This window comes from Notechis scutatus, chromosome 3 (assembly GCF_049901735.1).
Source record: "Notechis scutatus isolate UNSWTSFEM ecotype Mainland chromosome 3, rNotScu1.2, whole genome shotgun sequence".
Classification (NCBI taxonomy): domain Eukaryota; kingdom Metazoa; phylum Chordata; class Lepidosauria; order Squamata; family Elapidae; genus Notechis; species Notechis scutatus.
Window position 1 is genome coordinate 185,190,350 of NC_142011.1, and position 27,560 is coordinate 185,217,909.

Here is a 27,560-nt window from a genome sequence, read left to right on the forward strand (position 1 = left end):
TTTAAATTAAAAAAACAAAGTATTGTTTTAAAAAATGACTGAAGTCCCCTAAGATTGCTAAATCTTGAGAGAAATTTGTGTTCTTGCCTGAAATCTCATATAGTTTGAAACATTACAAGGATTCAGAAATAAATATGTGGCTCTACTTCTAATTAGTTAAAGAGTGTGAAGTTAATTAGCTAATTTGGCTATAGTAAGCTGTACAAGCCTGTTGTTTTCTTGGAAAGGTTTTCAGAAGTGGTTTGCCATGGCCTGCTTTTTAGAGCTAAGAGAAACTGATTATCTAGCTAGTTTTGTGCCTAGGGCAAGATCAGAACTCACAATCCCCTGGTTTCTATGCCTCAACCACTAGACCAAACTGTCTCTCCAATGTCACCTATAAGGACATCTGAAATTGATTTATGTGAGGCGTTTTTTAAAAGCTCGGTTTTCTTTTTCAAACTTTTCAAACTTTTATTTTTTTTTCCTTTTAATTAGCATTAAAAGCTTTTAAGACAAAAACACAAACAAAACTTTTATAATGTACAATTGTAGATTGGAATAATATACAAATAATATTGCATCTATCTAAAGCAGGGGTCTTCAAACTTGGCAACTTTAAGACTTGTGGAGCTATGCTGGCTGGAGAATTGTGGGAGTTGAAGTCCACAAGTCTTGAAATGGCCAAGTTTGGAGACCTCTGTTCTAAAGGTACAAACCCCCAACTTTTTAAAGAATTCACATCAAATTTATGTAGAACTGACTTTCTGAAGCTTTGCTAATAATGCTATTCTTATCTGCTGAGGCCCAATAATTTATTTATTTAATTTATTTAGGGTAGCCTGGTGGCCTAAAGGCACAATCAGAAGACTGTGTTCGACTCTGTGGCAGATATTCCTCTCTCTGGCCACAAAGAGAAAATATCTGCTGTGAACTCCTCATAGGTATCAGGAAGGGTATCCAGCCAGTAAATGCTCAGCTTCATTCAGTGGCCCCAATTCCTCCCTAATGCAAGGGATTACCGGGTCATTAAAAGAAAATATATATTACATTTATTTGCCACTCATCTCACTGCAAGCTGACTCTGGGCAGCTTACATTAAGTCTAGTAATGACTATTAAAAAACAAAATATATAGGATATTCTGAAAGAGAAAAAAAATGTTTCTTCCTAAATCATATAAAACTATAGAGATGCTCTTTATTTCATGCCTATATTGGATTATTGCACATATTATACTGAAAGCAAAAAAAAAAAAAGTCTGATCAGAGTTTTAAAAAATCAATATCATCCCTAGTGTTTATTTAAAAATAGTTCTATATGTATATAATTCACATATAGGCTATAGGCTGTCAAGCAGGATCTTATAGATAACAGCTGAGTTTGAGAGTTTTAATTTTTCAAAGTGATTCTTAATGCTTTATATTGCAAATATCCATTTGCCTAACATAATTCTGTGGTTTGTTCTGTTACAATTTTTTGAGTCAACATTAATATCCTCTTCATTTATGAATGTGGCAGTAAAAGCCTATATATATATACACACACAAACGAGCTGCATTCATTACCAAACCTATGAGATATTCCCTCGCCCCTTTTACATTGTGAATTGCTTAAAGTGCCCTTGTAAGAAAACATTTACAGCAAGCTGAATTGAGCTAAGTGACTTAAAAGCAGAATCAAAGAACAGTAACCTGAACTGTTTATATTCATTGACTAGATCTCAGATCTACTCTAGTCTCTAGATCTGAGAGATGGTTTTGCTAGCATGCTGACCTAGTGGAAAGGAATAATTAATATTTATTTGTCACATTTCTACACCACCTGGGTTATTTGCCAATAGGAACATACGATGATGTAAAAAGCAGAAAGAGTTAAGATAGAATTAAAATTAATGTTAAAAATTAAGGTTAGAAAATGTTAAAGAAGCAAGGGAGGTGTCTTCAACCCACCCACCCAGGACGGTATATCACTCCAGAAGGGGAGGCATCTCTTCTCTGGGAGTAAGATGTTCCAAAAATTAGGGGCAATGACAGAGAAGGCTTTCTTCATAGATTAACCAATGGGATCCACAATATGCTCTTCTTGCCTGACCAGGTGTTCTTCAGGTAACCTGGCCCTATGCCATGAAGGGCTTTAAAGGTCATAACCAACACCTTAAATTGGATCTGGAAGCAAACTTGACAAACCATGTGTAAATAACAATGTCATCCAAATGGGTATTTCATGAACATTCAAATATGCTGTAATTTACATCATGTTTGCTTTTTCCTTTGTCTCGTCTTTGTCTCTACCTTTGAAAAGTAGTAAGCTATGTAAGTAGTGGTTTTGCTTTTGCTCAAGTCAGCTCAACAAACAAGCTGCTAATATTTTATTGGAAGCCTGGTGTACGCTGTACTTGTTTGCACACTTAATACTTTCTTTGCTGAAGCCTCAAAGTGATTTGATTGCTTTAAGTGAGTCAGATTTTGGCCACAACATTACAACTCTCCATACACTTGATACGTTCTGTATCTCAGACCTCGAGATTAGAAAGACTATATAATATTTAAAGATGAACTACAGATTGCAGAATTTAGTTTGGCTTGGATATAAATTGATTGGATTAAATATTACTGGGTAAAAGCTATATATTAAATTCTATTCCGAATTACTTCCTTACAAGGAAATGTTTAGCTGAACATTTTCTTGTAAGATTGGCAAGGAAAAAAAAAGAAGAAGAAGAAGCAAATGTATCACCATCAAGAAAATTATGTTATTAAAAATGTTCATGTAGTCACCTGGAATAGTTTGATTCAAGGACACTTTTACCTTTAGTCTTGGTTAATGATTTCTTTTGGAAATTTTTTTAAACAGGTAGAACAATTTTATCTTATGATCCATAGCCATAGCATTGTGTTTGTCTTCTATGATTTGTTGTTGTTTTTTCAATTGTTAATCAAGTCAGCCTTGTTCTGGACATGTTTTCCAGATTGTTGGGGACAAAACGCTGGCTCTGTAAACCGCTTAGAGTGCTGTAAAGCACTATGATGTGGTATATAAGTCTAAGTGGTGTTGCTATTGCTGTTTCACCTATTTATTAAATAATCAAGTTATTGACAATCAATATGGATGGGGCCAAAACATTATCAACAGCTTGGCAAATTTCATAGTTTCAACCTATTGGGAATTTGTTATTTCAAGGGAGGGGGAAACATGAGAAGCATTGTCCCAGCATTGTTCTCTATTCCAAAGAGAACAGTGTGGCCAACCTAATGAAGGTAGTAATGAAGCATTTATGGGAAGTAGGAGTGAGCGAGGAGGAAGATTATTGCGATGAAACTCTCTCCCAAGCTCTCTTATCAAGCAAATAGTGAATACAGTACTTGGGGTGGGGTGGGGGGCTGATGGGGGCACCTATAGCTGTTTACAGCCAAAGTTTCCGTACCTATCCATCTGCCCTCTTCACCTTTTTCACTGGCTTTGAATAAGATGTTAACTGCTGAGATGACAGAAGAATGAAACTGCCCTCAATAAAACATTTCTCTATTAGAAAGGAGTTACTGCATTGTTGTCAATGCCACTGCATGTAAGAAACATTTCTAGCTGCCCAACTGTTGGAATTGTAACTATGCACAAGGAACATATTTTCACATGTGGTGGACTTGCCCTTCTGCTCAGAAATTTTTGGAGAAATATTAGAAATTGGATTTTAAATACAACAAAACAAAATTTAAAACTTGAACCCGAAACCTTTCTGCTAAGTATGATAGATTTAAACATGGAGAAAAAATATCAATATTTAATTTTGCACATTATAACTGCGGCCAGAATAACCTACGCACAAAACTGGAAACTGTCCTTCATTCCTTCAGAGGATACGGTAATTAAAAAAAATACATGAATGTGCTGAGATGGATAGCCTAACCAAATTGTTAAAAAATAGACAAGATAGTGACTACAGTATTATGAAATATGGAACATTTGGTATGAGTGGTTAAAGAAAAGGTAATATTTGATATTTGGATAAGTTATGCCAATGACAGAAGACGTGCATTTAAACATAAACTATATAGAGAAATTAAAACATTAAAAGAACGAAGAAGTTATTGTAACAAGGCAGATCACGTCAATGATAAAGAAAAAAAAAATAACCATTGCTCAATATATGCTCTAAAATGTGTGTGTGTGTGTGTGTGTATTGATTTGTGTGTTTTAAATGTATGTCAAATAAATGTTTTTTCTAGAATAAAAATTTATTAAAAATAATAATAAAAAATTAGATATTTGATTTTACATATACTAACGGCAGCACAAATTGCATTGGCATAGGCTTGGAAGATATCCACCAAACCATCAAACAATGTTACAATACACAAAATTTTAGCATGTGCAGAGATGGATAGGCTCACGTTGAAATTAAAGGATAAGGAGGACTCCGAGTATTATTTAATTTGGAACATTTGGTACCAATGATTAGACAGTAAAGCATAATAAAGAAAGGTTACAAAAGGAATTTAAAAGAAGAAAAAAGGGAAATAAAATTGGAATACAAGCAAACAGACAGGATGAGGGAGAAGTTATAGAAATTGAGGAACTGTCAGAAAAAAGTGAGATTTAGATAGACATTCAGAGTAGGATCTACAATTACGTAGATATAAGGTAGAAATATATAGGAATATACTGTATATATAGGAATATAATAAATGATAAAATTGTGTTCTCTCCCTCCTCCCATACTTATGGAATATTAAACTATAGCACATAGTCTATAAATACTCTTGATGTTTGTTTTAGATATATATACATACAGTATATTTAGTGTCAATATGATATTCTTTTTTCTCTTTTGTTGTTTCTTTTCCTTTCTTCCCTTTTTACTTGAATTAGTGACTTATAAATATGATATAGCTTTGTTTATTAACATTAATTAAGAACTGTGAATTAATATAGTTAACATGGAAAACTGTCAAATTCTAAGTGTACATATGGTACTTAGTGTACTGTCAAGATAATGATATTGAAAGTTGTTGATATAATTTCTATTATAGAAACTTTTGTAAAGCTTTTTAACATTTTATTTTCTGTAATTTTTTTTAATATTTTGAACTTTAATGAAGTATTTTTTAAAATAAAAAAAAGAAACATTTTTAGCTGCAAATTGGTTTACTGTTGACTTCCTTGAAATAATCCGTGCATTTTGTTCACAATCTCTTTATTTAACACAGCTTCTGGGATACCACTCTCTGATTTTCAAACAGCAGTCTACACATGATTAAACATGATTGGTATCTTCTGGAAAAAACTTTAATGCATAGACTTATTATTAAAACAAACCATATTCTAAGCAAAAGCTGGCAGGCTTTTGCATCAGATCTAAGACATGCACATATACAATTAAATTCATCAATTTCAATCGCAATTTCTCTCCAGTAAGCACATCTAAGGCTGTACCTAAACGACAATTCCAGGCATGTTTATCCAAAAGTAAATCCCTCCAAGTTCAATTGAACATTCTCAAGTAAGTGTGTTTACTACAGGTAGTCCTTGACTTACAACAATTCATTTAGTGACTATTCAAAGTTACAATGGCACTATAAAAAGCGACTTATGACAGTTTTTCACAGTTATGACCTTTGCAGCATCCCCATGATCATGTGATCAAAATTCAGATGCTTGGCAGCTGGTTCATACTTATGACTGTTGTAGTATCCCAGGGTCATTTGATCACTTTTTGTGACCTTCTGTCAAGCAAAATCAATGGGGAAGCCAGATTCACTTAACAACTGGGTTATATTACCTTATCAACTACAGGGATTCATTTAACAACTGTGGCAAGAAAGGCCATAAAATGGGACAAAGCTCACTTAACAAATGTCTCACTTCACAACATAAATTTTGGGCTCAATTGTGGTCGTAAGTCGAGGACGACCTGCACTCTGCAGTTTAAAGAAGCTAGTTAAAATGACACAACAACAGGCATTGATGGAAAATAGCTTTTTATTCAAAATGGTAACAAACATGTATCTTTCAGAGTTTGGGGAAATTGTACTTTAGAACAGTAAAACTTTTATATACGAGAAACAAACCATAAACCAACCAAGTTAAAATTTCACAAGGTCTATACTAGAATTATTGCAAGTTTTAATTAAAAATGTATTTTACAAAAATGTATATTTTTAGTAGAAATAAAAGTGGTTGTGGGTACAAGTAAGGTATGTTTCAGTAAACATTAATAAATAGGAAATAATAAAAAGGTCAATTGCATATAACTCCTATCCCTAAATTTCATTATCATACAACTTGTTGCCTTGATCAGTTAACAATAATAAAATCAAATTATCTGCTCAAACTGACTATATTAATACTATAACTATACAGAAATTCAGGGAATTCAAAATATAATATTTTGTCTGCTACTTTCCACAATCTCATGTTTTAGAATAAACCTTTAATCACTAGAGTATTCACTAGAGTTCCATTTTTCTAGAATGAGAAGGAAAGTGTGATACTCACTGTCCCAATCAGGATGTAACATTTGCAGCTTCTGAAGCTGCAAATATATAAAGTTTATTTCATTTTAACCCAAAAGTAATCACTCCTCCTCTAGCTAACACCTCTCAGCTTAACTTACAATAAAAGCACAAATTGTCTATATAAATCAAATTTGAAACACAATAAAACTATCAACAATTATCATTTAAAACACCAATCAATTATAAGCAGCAGAGGCTAAAGCAAGCATCAGAAGAAATAAAATATATTGGAAATAAAAAATATATTTGTGCCCATGCTTTCAATCCTGGCTTTGTCTCTTCCTGTCTTGATATATTGCAATTAACTCAGAAAGTCTTCACATAACCGTGGGTTTCGATTATGTTTGTACCTGGAAACTATAGCTAGGTTCAGAGCAAGACAGATTCTGAAACAACAGTTTGCAACTGTTTTTACATTTCTGGCTTGTTCTGAACCTTAGTTTGTTTTCTGGATGCAATGCAAAACTGTGGTTATAGTTTACAGAAAACTTGGGTAACTGGCAAGTCAAGAAGGACAGTATGAGGAAAGAGAGAAGATTGTGCATATCTTATACCAAAATGTACATGTCAAATCTATATTAGTATCTGAGCAGAGATCTTTCCAAGTGCTATGTGTATGTCTTCGCCTGGCAGTTGGCTTTAGTATTGTCTTTCGGGATTTCACTGTATTAGTAATAATAATCAAAGCAATACCAAAGAAAGAATCAAGTAATTTTTAATTGGTTAAATTGCATAAGGCACACCAGGAAAAGCCAAGGCTGATGACCTGATTAATCTTTTTTGGTATTTTTCACAGATCGGAAAAAAGGTGATTTAGACATTCATTATTTTAATGTACAAGATTTCAGAATGCTCTGCAAAACTGATATTAAAGAAAGTTTCTTGTTGAACAAATCTTACTTGGTACTAATCTAAATGGACTATCCTTATTAGACTGAACACATCTACTCCTAGCTCTCTATGAAACAATGGGATTCTGAATATCTTGTCATTAGCAGTGAATGTTGTTGGTCTTTCCACCAAGTCAAGCAGCAACCACTGCTGTTTTCTAACTAGTTTTTTAACTGGTTCCTGCACTTTCAGATCCAAGAACCAATGCAGTCATATACTGGCTAAGAATTACAGATAGGAATCATTCTTAACTGTTGAGTTATATCCCATTTGCACTCTACAGACTCTAACAGTTTTGTTAGCTATTATTAAACACAACTCTGTTTACATTTCAATTGCTTCAAATGGAGGGTGCCCATAATACCAATTGTGCATTGAGATTTTTTTTGTATCATATATTATTATAAGAGAATATTAGGAAGGTTTTATAAGTTACATTAGAATCACTTATAATCATCTATACATCTATTTACCATTTAGCAAAATGATTTAGATGCCTTACCTAAAAAATTAATTCACAGTAAACTGCAATCAATCTGATGATATGAAAAACAGTGGGAGACATTAGCCCCAGTGAAGTTTACACCATAACTTTTTCTATTTCATTCATTAAAAAATTATGGTTTATAGCAGCTCATTTAAGCTATAAAAGGTTAAGTGATTTTCAATTTATGTTTTGGGTTTCAATTTATGCACATCTATCCACACACATGGTAAAATTGTTCTCAGCTGAAATATAAAGGAATGGTAATTTATTTCAAATATTTTAAGGCTTTTCAGAATACACTGTGGTCTTCCAGTTTTCAGTGCACAATTTTAGTGGCTCACAATGACTGAAACACATAATAAAATGGACAATTCACTAAAATCCAGAATCTTAACATGTAAACTAGTGGCAAGGGGGGAGGTAAGGACAAAATAAATCTGTGACCCTGTTATCATAATTGTAATATGACTTACAAAATAGATTCCATAAGCATACAAAAGTAGCTATTTATACAAGACAATACTATACATTTCACATATTAGATGGTAGAATAAATGAAAAATGGGAGAATGCTATAGCATATTGAGGAAATTGAATTTAAAGGGCATATTTCCAGGAATGCACATAAGATAACAGATGAAAATATCTACACAATAGTACTGGGATACCTACAGGAACAAACCTATTACCATGGAAATGATTACAAAGAAGAGCTGCTGAAGGGGAAAACTATCAGGAAAAAAATAAAGAAAACAAAAAGAAAACATGAAAGAATGCTGGAATCAGAGTAATTTTCTTTGGCTTTTCAATTAGTGTTTCTCAGAGTGTGTTTGTAATAGGAAAACATTTCCAAATTTCAATAAAATAAGGCAAAAGGTTAACGAGTAAAAAGGTAAGGAAACAAACAAACTGTGCTATCTTATTAGAATAAGATAGCCTTTATTATGGAGCCAAAGGAGATACTGAAAATTATGCAAAATGAAAAAGAGTGATAGATAGAAATATGCACCATAAACTTAGTGATCTGCATTTTTTTGTATTAAAAAGGAGGGAGGGAGGTGGGAAGGAGAGAAAGAAAACACAGTATATAGGCACTTGTTTCTTACATTGTAAGATCCTGCCTATTATATGTGAAAGGGACAGGCTTAAGACAAAACCCACTAGGAATTTCTCCAGTGTAATCCCCCTGGAAAAAGGAGCTGCTTAAGACTGCATAACCCTGTTATTTTCAAAGAGAGATGCCCAAGAGAGTAGAGGAATAGGCTGCATGCTCATCCTTATGTAAGTATTTCTCTACACTCAACATCAAGTTCCTGACTAAAAACCCCATGAGACCCATGTGTGTGCTTACAAGCCAGCTGGAGCTAATACTCTACCTGAGTCAGCCCTTAATACAGCAATACATTCCATTTAAGAGTGTGACCATAAACATACAATTAACTTCCTCTGCCCTGGCTTCCACTAACTGCAAGCACCATTTATAGTTAAGAAGCATCAAGCATAAAAATAAATAAATCACCAAAGCATGTGGAATAAATATGCCTTTAAATGATAGGCGCATACATTGCCACTTAAAGCTCTGCATTAATTGGAAAATTTGAAATAGCTCGAAGTCTTACTAAGACCCCAAGTCAATACTGCATAACACACAGCATTACTAAAACACTGCTGAAAGAGATCAGGAATGTGAAACTTCTATTGTATTAAAACATGAAAAACAGCAGATTTTTCACTTGGGCTCAAGGACATTTAGCATGCTTTCTTTCTGTCCTTCTGCTTGAGTGGTTGTAAAGCTCAAACGACTCGCCTTTCAAAACCTGTCGTTATGAAGACTCTCCCAGTGTCCACATCAGAGTGTGTCATTATCTTCTTAAGAAAATCAGAAGTTCTGTTGCCTTCTTTTTTTTGCATCCATAGCATCCAAAATTGGTTGTCTTTTAGCAGTATATCTTTGACGAAGCTCTTCAATTTCACGCTCCATCATTGGATCTAAAGCTTTTAATCTCATCTGCAGCTCTTCCAAACTTAGGTTTTTTAGCTGTTTGGGTAAGAATAAAAACATATTTCATTAATAAAAATATTTTCACTCATAGTAGAAGGTACACATGAATGCATACAATCTACTTATCTCATAGTCTCTTATACAAAATGAGGTATCAAACAGTGAATTAATTTCATCCAATGTACTGTGCAGGAAATATTTATTATCAACCAGCAGATTACATTTAATTAAGTTTGTATTTAGCTGCAGGACAATTTTCAAAATGATGAGACACAAATTATGAGAGGGTATGCTGTTCTGAATCACTTATTTTTAAAAAATTATTGTGTATATATGTATGTATGACAATATATTGATAACAACAACTCTCAATTGGCCATCACCGACAAAATGACAATTGGAGCACTATTATACATTGACTGCATAGAGCCGTGATGGTGAACCTGTGGCATGCAGAGCCATTTGTGTGGGCACGCGCGCCCCAGCCAAACTTACCTGCACTGCACATGCGTGCGCCTCCCACCTGATTTTCGTCCCGTTTGAGGCTGTTTTCGCCCTCCCAGAGACTTGAGGGAAGCCTCTGCAGCCTCAGGAGGCCGAGCCTCCAGGAGGGCGAAAACAGCCTCCCCTGGGCTCCAGAGGCCCTCCGGAGGCTGAAAACAGGCACTTCCAGTATTTCCGGAAGACCCCTCCCGAGGCTGCAGAGGCTTTCTTCGAGCCTCCAGGAGGGCGAAAATGTCCTCAAATGGGCCAAAAATCAGCTGAGAGGCACACGCATGTGCAGTGCAGGTAAAGGGGCGGGGTATTGCATGCGCATGCACAGGGCGCATTGCATTGTGGGTGCTGGCATGTGGGTGTGCTATTACGCACGTGCACACTTTCAGCACACCACAACAAAAAGGTTCACCATCACTGGCCTAGAGAGCACCTCTTCCTCACAATAGCTAGGAGTATTGGGAAATTTGGTATAAGATTAAACAATTGTTATTGATATTTTACTGTGATCTTGCTTTATTTCAGGAAGTTAATAATAATTGATGTTGGTAGTGAGAAGATTGACTCAGAATGAGGAATAGGAAAGCTCCACTTCACTTCGTGTATAAAAAAAGGCAAAAACTGTGATGTGATGTAGTGAAAAACTGTTATTATCTCCCGCCTTCTTCTTAATTTGTTTTCTCATATGCCTACTTGTAGTATCTTGCAAACTCATGACTGTACAGAAGGTCGCAAAGTTTTTTTTAAAAAATGTAGATACTTCACTGGATCACACCCACGCTTATTTCAAGGCAAATTAATTTAGGAAAATAAAATCCACCTGAAAAATGGTCCAAATTAATTAAAAGAAGGCTGTCTCTTTCTCTATCGGAATATTACATTAGCAATTTTCAAAGTACTCTTAACATCCTTAGGAATTTTACAAGAATAATTAATAAGGGGTTCCTGCTACGATAATAAGACTCTTAATAACAAGACACCTGCAAAGATCTGATGATACTGGAACCATGTCAATCAATATGGTGCTCTTTAGGCTAGCATTCCTTACCTGCACTTGCAGGAATAATCCAGTTTCAGAATGGAAAACACAACAGTGAAATTGATATTTATTACACTGTCCTGGAGCAATAAGGCATCATGGTCCTGTCAAAGCTGGTATCTGTGTATTCATGTATGCATGCATGCAAATTATGTTCCCACATTGTTGTTTTTTAAGAACTTTAAACGATCAACATTAACATCTATTATCTGGCCTCCAGGTTAATTGATACTCAGTATTTCCAACAGCATTGACTCTAAATATTAGAAAAAACGTTGATAGTTGGGAAAACGATCAAATAAAAGATTAAACATTTAAGGTTGTGATCAAACTGATTTAAAACAGAATTAGTTATAAGATTAAAAACTACTTGTTTGAAAATATTTTGGGATATTAGCAAGTATTAATAAGAATATTAATGTAACAACAAAATTCCAAATGAGAATTCACTGCAGGGAAAACTTTCTTTAAAAATGTGACAACAGCAGATTATTTGAAATTAGAGATATTCCTAAGTATGTTAATCAATAAAGGAGAATATTTGTAGCTCAGGGTTGAAATGAGTATGTTTACCTAAATATGTTTAACTGCATTTCTCAACTGGATTTTAATATATACTTTAATTTTTATTACTAAAAATTGTCACAATTTTTTTCTGTGCCTAAGAAGTGGATTGAAATAGAAAAATGAATAACTAAAAATAGAAAATATGCATAGTTATAAAATATACTTTTCCTGGAAAATCATCCACATTTCCCTTTTGTTTTCAGTATAGTGCCCTTCCTAGGCTGCAAATATCCAATCAATCATCAGATGGGAACAAAGAGATACAGAAAACTGTCTATTACTATCTCCTACTATCTAGTGGTTGTCCAGAGTTCTGCAGCTTAGATATGCTAGCTAGAAATGCTGTGTAAAATGTGCTTGCACATTTATGTGTACACAGAATAATGCACTAGGTAGAAAATGCAACTCACCACTGTAGTAACTGTTCCCTACAAAAAGCTGTTACATCAAAAATGAACAAGAATTCATTGAAACAATGAATAGCCGGAATAAAGAGGAAATGATTTAGCAACACAATTAAGTAAAAGCTGAGAATAAAAATACATAAACGATTCAGTTCAGCTCAGAGAGGGAAGTTTAAAGCTATCAATTTGATTATTTCCATCATGATTACTTAGACTTAAACAGAAACTTTTATTTCCTGTTGAAGCAAACTCTGGCATGAATATGCCATTGCTTCATCAGATAAAAACAATTTCCTGGTGAAGCTATTCTGTGGTCCAAAAACATCATTTTGTCTACAAAACTGAATATTATACTTTTAAGTTATATAGCAGAAAAAAATGTGTAATGCAAAAACATCCCACTTGTTTTTATAAAATATTGGTTGAAACACAATGACTGTACTACTGAGAATCTCCTATGACAACCAACCTGTATTGTGTGTGAAAAAGAGGTCATGGTATATTCTAATGTGCTAGCTGCGAGAAAACGGGCAAGGTCTTTAAATAACATTATTTTTTTTTAAAAAAAATTTGAATCAAGCAGAATAAGCCATTCTCTCAGCTATAAGGAAGTATATCTCCAGTTGTATTACTGCTATGCTGGAAATGAATAATTGAGAATAATAAGGGCTACCATCCATTCTGTAAATAGATGCACAAATATTCAGCTCGGATGTAAAGAGGCTTAACAAGTTTCTGTCCCTGTCTCAACAGACTTTCCTAGATGGTACTACACCTAGCACACTGATAACAGTATGCATTCTACAGGTGCAGATCAAATTCTTTGTATCATAGCAACAGAATTAATCACATTTTTCTAACCAACGATAGTCCATGCAGTGGGTAGAGAAATTTACTTGTGTTATGTACGCATTGCAACTATATTTTTACTATCCTTTTTGGAAAATTGCAGAAAAACCAAATATATCATAGAGAAGTTGTTTCATGCTCCAACTCTTTTTTTCAAAATGGATTTCTTTTTCTTCATACAGCTAAACTCTGGAGTCTCCAAAGAAAAAAACAAGAAAGTCCAGCTGCCTCCTGAAAAAGCACCTTCTAGACCAGAGGTCTCCAACAGTGGCAACTTTAAGACCTGTGGACTTCAACTCCCAGAATTCCTCAGCTGTGGAATTCTGGGAATTGAAGTCCACAAGTCTTAAAATTGCCAAGGTTGGAGACCCCTGTTCTAGACAACCCTGATCTAGATGACTGAGAACCTCCATAAGACTTTAGCTATACACTTTGGGATAAACACCCTTCATATGGTGTGGGAATATGAACGGATTTCCAGAAAAATTGCAAACTACAGGAACCATTTGCACTTCAGTTTGAAATGCAGACAACATAGATTCATCCCCAACAGCCTGCGCCCGTGTTCAAAACATCCTGCAGCCAAGAAGGTGCCACACCCATTTTTACTACTCAGGTGATCCTGAGGACAAAGATAAACCTCCAAGTGGCCTCAACAACTCTCTAAAAGGAGGCAAATGACCAGCTGTGTGCAAGGAGTATAAATCCTTCCATTCCCCACCATCCAGCCAGAACTGAAGAAGCTTCTTGGATGAGAAGTGAAATGTCTTCAAAACAAAAAACAAGAAAGTCCAGTTGCCTCCTGAAAAAGCACCTTTGGGACCTGGAGTTTTTTCTTTGATGTTTCTGGTCTTGGCTTCAGCAAAAACTTAAGTTTTATTTTATGCTACAACAGTAAAACTAGAAAATGAAGCAGAATATGCAATGCTATAATTTTTGTTTTCTGCATAAAAGGATAGGAAAATGATTAAAGCACTGCTGTATAGTATTCTACTTAACTGAAAATACTCAAATCGGACTTGTCTTTGGAACCCAATCATTTATAAGGTAACTAGTATAAACAGTGAGAGCCGGTTTGGTGTAGTAGCAACCAAGAAACTGTGAGTTCTAATTATGCCTTAGGTATGAAACCAGCGGTGTTTCATACCTAAGCCAGTCACTCTGTCTCAGTTCTAGGAAGGAGGCAATGACAAACCTCTTCCAAAAACCCTGTCAAGGAAACTTCAGGGACTAATCCAGGCACTTGCTAGTAGTCAACTTTGACTTGAAGGCACTTGCATACAAACACATAGGCACAGACCAAAAAGCATAAATAGTACATTTTAGATGCAACTATTGCTTTAAAAGATACAGAACTGTTGGAATTAGGCACTTTACAGCTTGGAACAATTGTGGAATATTTTTAAAAACACTTCAAAGCACCAGTTGTAACATTCAAGCGCCAAATAGGAACCCAGAACCAATATTTGGATTTAAAAGAGTCATATGGTGGTACACACAGAGAAACTGCTTTGTGAACAGCAGCACTGGATTTTGAAAGCAAACACAGCGCTCCAAAGCCAAAAGCAAACAGTTGGAAATATTGTTTCAAAATGTTACGTTCCAAGCAGGAGCAATTTATCAAAACTCTTCTTGGATGTTTCAAGAATTCCCAAGAAACTTCACAAAGGTACTTGCCAAATATTATGATACCTTTCTTCCCAACAAGTTTTAATGAGCGTAAGCTTTTAAATTTTAAAATAAATAATGAGAGTTACTGAAAGAAAAACATTCGGCAGTAGAAAACTTGGCTGAAAATTTGTATTTCAGAATAGAATATGAAACTCTTATTTACCCTTTAGGGCACGTCTAAAATAGACAGCAAGGTCTCATTTCCAGAATAGCTTAAAAAGCAGGTTTCAAAACTCATTAAAGAGCCAGTAGTGAGAGAGAAAGTAATTGTCTGTCAGTTTGTAGTGTGGTCTTTAAATTATCGTGAAATATCTTAACATAAATACACTTGGAGGCAGCAGCAGCCATGGGAGGAGGAATGGGTATCAAGATGGCAGCTACGACCATGTGGTCAAAATAAACGACCACCTTTTTACATGCATCACACACGGGGTCAACATTTTTCACACTTCTCCCACCCCATAAACACCTCTGCTTGGGGGGAGAATGAAATATTTGTGCTCCTTTGGTTCTTCTGAAAGATTACTGCATCAGTTCTTCCTTCCCTTACTGGCAAAAGAATAGATAGAATTCTTTATTGGCCAAGTGTGATTGGACACACAAGGAATTTGTCTTGGTTCAAATGCTCTCAGTATACATTAAAAAAAAAAGATACATTCATCAAGACTCATAAGGTACGACACTTAATGATAGTCATAGGGTACAATAAGCAATCAAATCATACTAGGAAACAGTCTATATAAATCCTAAAGATACAAGTGACAAAGTTACAGTTGTACAGTCACAAGTGGGAGGGATGGGTGATAAGAAGTGATGAGAAGATTAATAGTAATAGTAGTGCAGACTTTGTAAATAGTTGGACAGTGTTGAGGGAATTATTTGTTTAGCAGAGTGATGGCTTCAGGGAAAAACTGTTCGTGTGTCTAGTTGTTCTGGTGTGCAGTGCTTTATAGTGTGGTTTTGATGGAAGGAATTGAAACAAGTTTATGTCCAGAATGTGAGGGGTCTGTAAATATTTTCACAGCCCTCTTGTATAGCCACCTGGCTATAGCCACTGCAGCAGACTGCAGTGAAGGCTACACCACCAGACTTGTTCTTTCTGTCCCCATCTGGTGTCTACCACAATAGGCTATTATAAAAATGACTTAAAGCCATTTTTAAAAAGCACCTGCTTCTTTGCTTGGTCTTTTTTTAAACCCCTTATCTTTTTTTCTTTTTGATTTTATCACTGAATCTACAGCAGCCTTTTCAGCTGAAAATCTATTGAACTGAAATTAGTCAATTAATAGATAATCTTGGAAGTTTTAAGTTCCTTAAAGTATTGGGCTTCACTTCTGTAAACTTATAATGGAACTGTTAATTATAACTTGGAATTATAAATATAACTTGGTTCCTAAGTATGTAGTCTAATAAATAATTACTTAAACAACACTGGCAGATTTCTGTTCAGAGATACTCAGAGACCATTGGGACTAGAGTATCATACTAGATCACATTATATGCTACTAATTATATAAATGGAATCCATCAGATCTCCCTCATGGTAAGGAATTAGTTTTGCACTTAGGTAGGAAAAACCAGATGCATTGATATGGGAGAAAATCTGGGTAGCCTCGTAAATCCCCCATGAGCCAGCTGCCAAAAGAGCAAATGCAGTTTTGGGCTGAATCCACTGAGTACAATGTCAAGACACCCAAACAACATCTGGGATACTGTGGGACACTTCTAGCTGCCAAAGTACAGGAAGAATAATGAGAAACTGGAAAATGTACAAAGATTGTAAGGGGTCTGAAGACTAAATTCTATCAAGAATGATTAAAGGAAATATCTTTAGCTTAAAGAAGAGAAAGATGAATCGTTTAGAGAGAGATTCAAACTCAGAATAAGAATAAGTATCCTGGAGTTGTGGATGATCTATCACTGGAAGTATTCAAGCAAAGACCGGAGAGCTATTTGTCTGGGATGGTATGAGGATTTCTGTCCTGGACAGAGAATTGGACCAGAAGAATGCCAATGACCCTTCCAACCTTATAATCCCATAATGAGTGAAATTATTTAAAATTGTAAATAAAACCAATATTTACCCACAAAATGTGTTATAAATTTGAAACAAGATGTTTACTTCAAGTTCTTCCTAGCAACTATTTAAATAAATCTAGCAGATGCTGTAATCCTTATTAGTTTTTTTTATTAAAAAAATATGGATTGCTAATACTGTATTTCTGAGTCATCTGTTTTTCCATCTGCTAGTAATTCCTACAATATGAACTATCAACATAACGACTAACAATAATTTTCTATGGCAATTGCAATAGTGGCTTGCCTGTAGCACTTTCTAAGATTTAACTAGTGCATGCCTCAGATTGTTTTGAGTTGTTAATAGATTCAAGTAACAGACACTGTTTCTTCTATTCCACATTGCCATTCTAATTCATTCCTCTACTGCCTGCAAGAATATGGTTTTATTTTATGGGGTTTAGTCCATCAAGGAGCTCATTTTGTTGAAAGCTGTGCCTGAAATAAGAACAAGTATATTAAAAGCTAGCCAGTTTATTTATCTGAGGTCCACAACCTGCAGCCAAAAGCTGCTCATTGATAGCATTACTGGTCTCATTTAGCAACATATATTTATAAGCTTTTACACAATAGTCAACTCATATCAGAGAAACAGAGTATTAGTTACAAACAAATACAGACCTTAAGGATCAGCCAATGTTATTATTTACTTATTTATTAAATTTATACACACCCATCTCACCAATGTGATTCTTTTTTAACATACAAATTTTCATGGATTATGTCCACTTTACTAGATGAAGGACAAATGTCAATGATTTTGTAAATATGCATAGTTGGATGGCATAGGTCAGTGGTGGCTAACCTTTTTGGGCTCCTGTGCCAAAAATTGTGTGCGCACTTGCATGCTCACGTGCCAGCACCCATAAGGCAATCCGCACTCTCCCATGCCCCTATGCATGCGCGTGCATTCCCCACCCACCCATCCCCCCACTGCCTCTTTACCTGCACTGCGCTTCACAACTGATTTTCGGTCGGTTTGAGGTCTTTTTCGGCCTCCCAGAGGCTTTAAGGCTTCTGCAGGCTTTTCGGGCCGAAAACTAGGCCCGTTTTGTCACTTCCGGTATTTCTAGAAAAACAGGAAGTGATGAAATGGGCCTAGTTTTCTGCCTGAAAAGCCTGCAGAAGCCTTCCTAAAACCTCTGGGAGGCCAAAAAAAGCCTCAAACTGGCTGACAATCAGCTGTGAGGCGTGCGCATGCGCAGTGAGGTAAGTTTGCCTGCAGCTCGTGTGCCGGCACAAATGGCTCTGTGTGCCACCTGTGGCACGCGTGCCATAGGTTCACCATCACAGGCATAGGTAAAGGTGAAAAGAGGGGAATAAGAATGGGTAAGGCTACTTTGGGTCACTTCATCTACAATCTCCCTGATTAGTTTCTATTCTGAATGTTTGTTGTATTCATATTCTTTCCCATGTGCTCCTCAAATTGTAGGGTTTTTTCGTTATTGTTGTTTCTTTTAGACTTAGCATATATTTGGCCAAAGTTTATTGGCCCCTTATCTGATTAAGACATTAATTTTTTTAAGGAAACCTTGCTGTTGAGCCCACCTCAGAATTTTGCACTATATCTTTTAGCATGGGCTACTGTAGTCCTATTGATAAATTTATATTTCCTTATGCACAAATATTTTTAGGAAGAGGGGTGATCACTGAAATGAGCTTATTTGACTGCACTATGTAGCACAGGGAGAATTTTACCTTGAATGAACAGGTGATATCTTCCGATTTCAAGAGCCCTTCTCATTCCTTTTGCTCCCTCTCAGCATCTGCCCTCTCTACTAAATAGTGATTTTGCTAAGAAAATTCTGCATCACAGTATAAAGAGCTCACTTTCCCAAGTGCTCAATCTATTTTTATGTATTGTTCTGATTGAATTTTGGAAAGTATGTGAAAGAGACAAAAAGGAAGTAATTGACTGATTATTTGAAACCCCAGTGTCAGAATAGTTCAATGTACAGATGAATTAACTATGTAGCTAAATGGGATCCCACAGAAATTTCAGTCTCAACTAATTTCGGGCTTTAAAAGGGGGGCGGGGGGAGAAACCCTGCCTCAAAGGAAGCAAATGCTAATTTGTGTAGACAAGAGCCAGTTAAATAGAAAATAGATTATTAATTTAAAACTGAATAATGAATTTCAAAGCTGGCTCTCAAATGTATTCTGGGCCTAGGTTTAAGAGGTTAAGAAACCCTGCTTTAACTTTTGACCTTGCATGTTGGTCTCTCTAACATCCTGTCCTGATTTGAAGTATATATTCAAACTGATATTTTTATCTCTATAGTTTTAAATATTCTTAAATGTGGAAAAAATGGAAGAGGACCTTCTTAGCTCTCTCTTTTAAGGTTTACCTGTTTGTTTCTTCAGTATGTAATAAATTGTTACCTATGTTGAGAATTCTATATACTGTAGGCTAAAGTGTCAGACAACGGGTCTAATACTGGAAATCTGAAGACAGTACCTTTTGGTAAGTTTTGCTGAAAATCATAACAAAGTAAATCCTAGACAATCCCAGCAAATGGAAAATGATGAAGTTAAGGAATGTAATTTTACGATAAAAATTCAATATGGATCAATACAACAAGCAGCAACATTTTTTTAAAAATGTAGGTAACCAAAATTGAGTACATTGACTTACAAACTAAATAATAATATTATAGTATCATTATAAAGACACCATTCCCAGTGTATTTTGATATGGGACATTTGCTTTTTTTTTTCAAATTCTTCATATATTACAGTCTACTGAATAAAATAAAATAATAAATAAAATAATTAAAATAAAATATTCAACTGAATATGTAAATTGAAATTTAATTTTCTCTTTAAATCTGCAATACTGAGGCTTGAATCTAAAAAACATTGAGTGTTTCAGTTTGCATTGCTTCCCAAATACAATCAAAGAAAGTCAGTATACAAATAGCAATAGCACTTAGACTTATATACTGCTTTATAGCCCTCTCTAAGTAGTTTACAGAGTCAGCATATTGCTCCTGACAATCTGGGTCCTCATTTTATCCATTTCGAAAGGATGGAAGGCTTTGAGCCTGGGTGAGATTTGAACTGCCAGATTGCAGGCAGCCAGCAGAAGTAGCCTGCAGTACTGCATTATAACCACTGCCCCACCGCAGCTCATTATAGATATTATATTATAGCCAATTTGGTCTAGTGGTTAAGGCACTGGTTAGAAAGCAGAGTTTAAACTGAATTGCCTTAGCCATAAAAACCAGCTGGCCAGTCACTCTCTCTCAGCCCAACCCACCTTGCAGGGTTGCTGTTGTGGAGAAAACAGGAAGAGTAAGATGTGCTGAATATATTTACCAAGAATAATAAAGGCGGGATATAAATAAAATAAATTATTAAACCCCTTCTAAAAGTAATACCCCTTAGTACGTACAAGTACTCTTCTTTTAATGATCAGTTATCTAATGAACATTCAAATTAATGATGGCTTCAGAAAGGATGCTTTTCTGGCCAGTAAAGCCCTTCTTTTATTTTCCAAATAATTTTATTAAGAATTATACATGATAAAAGTCAACACAAAAAAATGCAAACCACAAAAACGGTATGATTGTGTGTCTGTATGTGTGAAAAAGGAAAAGAAAAAAGGGAAAGAGAAAGAAAAAAGGAATAGCTTCCTACTTCATCCCAGCAGGTAAAATTTTTAATAGCTTATTACCCTCTGCAAATAAAACATAATTTCTCTTCTCCCCAAAGCTCATCACTTAGGTAAGGAAAACAAAATCAAAATGCTACATCCAGTGAGAGCAACCAGATATATATTTTCTTCTTTTAAACCTGATCAAATAAGACAATCATAAATATTTTCTAGTTTCTAATTATTTGACCTCTTAAATAATTTTTAATAGGTAATAATAGGTAATTTCCTGCTCATTCATATTACAAACTGAAAATACTTCAGAACTTTATCCAATTTCTCTTGTGTACATAACTAAAATTTACCGTTTGTCACATCTAAAAAAGTTCTTCCAAGTCTTAGAGAAAAATATTATTCAAACCAATTTCCTGATTTAATGTCTGTTCATCTCTTGCGAGGAGGAAGTCATCCATCAGACCCATCTGTATTACGTTTAAGTCCCTCTTCAAATTAATTTCATAAACATCCACTGCAACTCGTTCTTGTTTTACAACTTCATTAGAACAAGCTCTGCCATTTTTATGAAGTATCTGATCCATTCTGTCCAAAATTTCACTGAAAAGTTTTCAAAAGTTTGCAATAAGAATTTCTGCTCCATTTTCTTTATCCTCTGGCTCTAATGTCCACCATTCAAGGTCTCCTTATATAAATCCCCAAAACAATATCCATTTTACCATTTAAATAATGGGAAATAATTTAAATATTATTTAAATAATTCAAAGCTATTAATTCCAAATCCCTCTGGCCCCCTTTGCTGCATGGTCCCAAAAACATGTATTTTTTAATTCTTGAAAATCAGATTTATCCCATTATCTTCTAAAGAGAGGGGAAATCATTTGATCAATATAGTAGAAGCTTGCCAGTCCAAAGGGTCTTACTCTCCCCATTACATGCAAAGGATAAAGAAAATAATCAAATAATAATAATAAAGAAATAAAGCTTGTCAAGCACAGTGCCTATAAAGGCTGTTTTGCAAATTGGAGTTAGATGTAAAAATCCCAACTCTCAATCATACGCCGATATAAAAAATGATAGTTTCCACAGGTTACTCACAAGGAGCTGCTGTCCGGAATCACATGGGTAATCTCCATGATCTTTCCTTTATTCAGGAGAGATTGTGCCACCTCTGGTCTAGTACCCAGGGCTGATTCTGCTAGTTGTCTTGCTAGTTAACAAAAGCCAGTAGGGCATTCACTCTCCATGGCACTTGCAGAAAGAATTCTGTCTCTAAATGTCCATGCATTGCAGGAAGGAGACATCCTCCAGAGCAGGGGTCCCCAACCACCGGTCCGCGGACCGGTACCGGTCCGTGGAACAAGTCCTACTGGGCCGCTGGCTTGCTGGCGCCGCCATCTTGTTTTGATGAAAAAGTGCTTCCGGTGAGCTTTTCCGGGTAGAAAGCTCACCGGAAGCACTTTTCATCAAAACAAGATGGCGGCGCTGCGCTCGTGAGCTTTTCGGGTGAAAGCCATTTCTACCTGGAAAAGCTCACCGAGCGCAGCGCCGCCATCTTGTTTTGATGAAAAAGTGCTTCTGGTGAGCTCACCGAAGCACTTTTTCATCAAAACAAGATGGCGGTGCCCAGCTGATGTCGGTACCGGGCCGCGCCATAAAAAAGGTTGGGGATACCGGGCCGCGGCGTAAAAAAGGTTGGGGATCACTGCTCCAGAGGATTTTCCCTTCATGCATGGTGGGGAGGGGAAACCCATCCACAGATTACAAGAACAATGCTGAAATCTTCAGGGTTTTAACTTCATTCCTGCCTCCAGCTAAAGGTTTTCTCCTCTATGGATGGAGGAAAGTTGATATAGTTCAAGAGTGTAAAACAGCCTCTCTATTACTACCAGTGGGTAATGCTTTTCTTGACCGGTGTTTAGTTGCTTCAAGTGACTATTCTGTTTACTTTTTCCCATTTCAGTTATATGCAATTCCCTTCCCCTTTGAACTCTCTAAAAGAAGTGAGGCGGTGCTTGAGGGAGGGAGGGAAGATTTCTGCAGGCAGAAGCATTCTGGACAGAATTTTTGGTGATACTAACTACAGGGGGAAAAAACACTTCTAAATCTAAAGCAGCAGGTTTATTCTTAAGCATGATGAAGTCAGACTTCAATGCATCCACTCAAAATATTCTACTTCAGTGAGTTGATTTGCATCCATGTAATTTATCTGGTTACAAATGGATATGTAAATTATCAAACATAGAACAATCACAAGAGACTTCATTATCACCAATCTTCCCAAATAATCGCAAACATGTTTTCCACAGGAGACATAATAATAATAAGCAATATGCATGTCAGTTTTGGTCAGTTTATTGTGTGTTCAAATGCATATGGTAAACCAATTAAATTTTAAATCAAAAGGTTGTCTTTTAATCTCTGTTCTGCAACAGATTGTACCACCAAAATGTGGAAATGGATTAAATTTCCTGCCTATCCATTTGCTTTGAAAAGTCCACTAACACTGAAAAGATAAGAATAACTGAAGCCAAACTCAAGTGTACACCCATTTCTCCTAGATTCTCATGCAAATTGTTATTTTAATTCCACAGATTATAAAGTACAATTTATTCATCAACTGAGCATCTTCTACCAGTCTAAACATAGAAGGGCTATAAATTGATGTAACATGGTATTTCTGGTTGTGACAAAAATAAAGTCAGTTGTCTATGAAAAAGTGTCTATCCAAAAGACAAATGAAGAGGTTCTTTATATTCTCAAAACTACTTTGGGAAAAAGCATATCATAGAGTAGAAAATTTAAAAACAGATATGCAAAAATAAAATATAGTCGAGGGTCAGAGAATATTACATAAATCAAAGTACAAAGCAGGCTATAACACATTTTTGTACTTCAGATCATGTTTTTATTTAATCTGGACAAATCTAGAGTAAAGTACTGACACCATTTAAGCTGTCAGTGGTAGGACTGTATCATGAGGAAGAAAATGCAATGTGCATGATTCTTATTAATAACTTTAATCCTACATAAAAACCAAATTCCTCCTCCACAAACTACCCTGCAATATGGATTATGGAAGAATATGAATCATGAATCATGTAATTAATAACACTGGATTTCAAACAAAAGAGACAAAAAATAAAAGCAATGAATGCTATGAGAATAGGGTTTAGGCCAGAATGTACTACCATCTTCTGCTAAATGCCATGGTTGACCAAAAACAAACCAAAACCAAAACCCCACAACCCTTGCCCTACTTCAGTCTATGTGGGACATTGTATTTCTTTTTTCTTTTTGTAAAAATTTTATTTGGGTTTTCACAAAACATAATACAAATAAAATATCTTTTTTTGAGAATAGCATGGTCCCGGGTTATCACTTCTCCATACAGACACAAACTCAATTTCATATCCGTCTTTGTGTTCTATTCCATATCTTATTACTATTTTAACATTTTCTCAATAATTTTTCCCTTCCCTTAGTTTTTTCAACCTTGCTTTTAATTATCTCACTCCTTTCTAAATTCAATTATATATATATATATCTTTTTCTAAGTTTCAATATCTTTCTAATCATTATATTTATACTTTTGTCTGTCCTGTTTCAATTTCATATTTTCTTTTCTCATTAAACAAAATTTTCCCCTGTAGTTACTGATTGGAATATGACACCTTTGTATCTTTTAATTTTTGTCCATTCAACTCTTATTTAAACTTCAATTTATGCCTTTAAAATTATAACATTCAACATAACACATAACTTCCAGTCAAATTCTGCTTGGTACATTCTTAAAATACACACTAAGTTCTTAAAGAGGAAGTACATATATATATGTAACAAAAGCAAATAAAATACTTATTCTAGTCCAATTCAGCTCTATCATTAATGTTAGTTATAATCTTTAACATCTTTAACATTTCTTTTCAATGGGATATCATACTTCCTTAGGAACACTTATAATATTTCCATATTTTTTTCATAACTCATTAATAATTAAAAGGGACATTGTGTTTCTTATAGTTTCACAAGAGAGCTGACCCTCACAACCATTTTTTCCATTCAAGTTTGTTGTTCTATGGTTTTGTCTAGGCTTGTACCCATAGATTTAATTACAATAATCATCTTCTTAAGACTGGCTCAGAGGTACAAAAACTAACTTTTGTACAACCTGCTGCTATTCATTTTCTATATTACTATATATATAATAATGATGAAGTTCAATATGAACTTCAGTCTTGACACCTGCTTTTTAAATTAACTTTAATTAAAATAGTATGAACAATATTATGTTTATCTATTTTAGTGATAACTATGTATGTTACTGATGCATTAGCTTTGGTATTTGTTATGTTATATTCAATTTAAATATTTTCTTCATCTGTGTTCATAATAGATATTTATTTACATTGATTATAGGATCATTCTCAAGGAAAGTATATGTGTGACTATCAGACTTCTAAATCTCTACTTATTATAGACATTAAAATTGTGGTTCCATGTTTATTTAAATCCCAGATGCTCCTATAATATATTACATGCTAACAAGCTCGATACTTATTCCTCTTCTAATTCCTCTTTGGAGAAGAACTGTGAAGTATGTGATATAAATCACTCTCAATTTCACCACATGTGGCAGTTGTATTTATTTATGTCTGAAATCTATACACATATACAAATTAAATGGCTGTCATATCAGAGACAAAAAGGTGCAGGTACCAATTATTTCTATTTTGATACCTAAAGGCTATCGAGAGGAAAATCTGAAAAAATATTAGTATTACAATTCAAAGTATAAATATGAATCCATCACATACAGCTCTAAAACCTTTTTAAAATGAAGAACCTATTGTTTTTAATTAATTGAAAAAGCAGGTGTCATAATTTCCTACAGACTAATCATGCCCTATTGCTTATTGTACATCCAAGGTCCCTTCCAACTCTGTTATTCCATTAGTCTGTTAATAGCATAGGAATGGCAGAGAGAAAAACCTTTTGTTACAATTCCGGAAATCTCCTGTTAAAAAGATCAGATGGCACATGCTACGGAAATTCGCTGCCAACCATCAGACATAGCAGAGATGGAGAATAGGATCTAGTCCTGCAGATGGATCAAGTTTGCACCAGTTTAGGAGTTGAGTAATATCAGAGGATGGCACTTAAGAGAGGCCCAAATCTTCTTCAAAACTCCATCCTTTGATATTGTTTATCAAGGGCAGTCACAAGTGCATTTGTTGGCACTCAATTTTTTTTTACTACCGGTTCTGTGGGCGAGGCTTGGTGGGCGTGGCAGGGGAAGGATACTGCAAAATCTCCAGTCAGAGGTGGCATTTGCCGGTTCTCCGAACTACTCAAAATTTCTGCTACCGGTTCTCCAGAACTGGCCAGAACCTGTTGAATGCCACCTCTGTTGCAGATCTGGCTTAAGAGGAAATGAATTGAGGCTGGGCTTGGAGATAGGTCACAGCCCTGCTTTGACAGTAGAGATTGCCTAGCTCAGGGCTGTCAAATTCGTGGCCCGCACACTGGATGCATCACATGGCCACACCCATACCCGGTTTAGCGAAGTAAGAAAAAGTCACATGATGCCACTGTGACATTGCGAGTTTGACGCCCCTGGCTTAGCTGAATTTTCCTCTCTGCAATGTGAATTTGACCTAGGATTATTTAATGTTATACTATCTGTCTTTCCCACCCTTCTCATTTCACTTCAATTCACAGGTGCCATATTTACTCCTACTTTCTGTTTTCAAATGCTTGAATAGGGCCTCTCTTTGCTAATGGGCTATTATGTACTGTATATATGTGCTGTGTTGCCTTCATTTTCCTGCAAACAAGTATAAATGGTTGTATATTATAAACAAAATCTGCCACAAGAAATTAATTCCAAGCAAAGTATATGTCAATTATTGCTTAAATGTAATGGATCTGACCCAATCACAACAACATTTTTATTACAGTTCTCCATTCACTGATTTCCAGTTTGCATCAGCCTAAAATAATTTTGTCCTGATAAACGTTCAAGTTATCATTCTCATAAAATTACAGGTGAAAGTCTTAACGGCATATTTAGAGAACATCTCTGCTTCAAAAATTAACAGAAACACAGCTAATAAGTTTCAAGAAGGACTAAATATTCACAACAGAATATAAGCAGGTTGGCATTTGACAAAACTATGCAACAAAGGGCCCCATCCCAACTAAATGATACAGGTATTATTCAACAGGAAATAATTTCATTTGATCCCTAAGTTTGCTTTCACTAGCATAAATCAGGATACTAGTCAACCACATTGCTGAAGAATCTGCAATTATAGTATGGTTTTTACAGCTGAAAACCAAGACAAGAATTAAGCTTTTTTGCACATTTGTTTACCTTCATTTATAAATTCAACAGCATGCTTCTCTCTTTAATAATATTGCCTTTGTTTCAGAATGATAAAGGCACTCGGCACAGTACAGAATAGCTCTGTGCAATTCCCTCCAGCTGAATGAACCAACAAGTGACTTAGGAAGTTATGAGGAAATCCAAATGAAGTAATTTTTCCAGGTTGCCCTACTTCTGCACAGTATAATAAAGGTAAACATAAAAATGATATCATTTAATCTCTGCTATTCACCTTTCCAATGACCTTTAGTAAAATAACCTGCAGCCAGATTGTGTGTTTTTTTTTAAAAAGCACATGACTCATGCAGGCAGGATAATATTACATCCTTACCCACCAGCTAAACACCTTTAATGCATTAATCTCTCTAGAAATAAAAATAAATGTAGTTGGACAGTAGTACGTCAAGGACAAAATTAACTTTTTGCGATGATGATTGGATGAAACGTGTGCATACACTGTGTGTGTGTGTGTGTGTATGCAGAATTCATACATGTATGAATATGCAGAATTCATTCAGAATTTAATTTTATTGACATTCAGAATTTAAAAGAAAAAAAATGGTGTGCAGAGTTCTGACAAAGACTGTA

General features: G+C 35.2%; 1 protein-coding gene across 2 annotated transcripts in view; it reads right to left on the reverse strand.

Moving 5' to 3' along the window:
* Nucleotides 1-5,939: 5,939 nt before the first annotated feature.
* Nucleotides 5,940-27,560, reverse strand: part of STK3 (serine/threonine kinase 3) — a 116,497-nt gene continuing 94,876 nt past the window's right edge. For both annotated transcript variants that reach the window (XM_087962036.1, XM_026690479.2), the window contains one exon: nt 5,940-9,909. In XM_087962036.1, the coding sequence (XP_087818162.1) occupies nt 9,751-9,909 (159 nt within the window). In that variant the 3' untranslated portion in view covers nt 5,940-9,750. The remainder of the gene's footprint in view (nt 9,910-27,560) is intronic.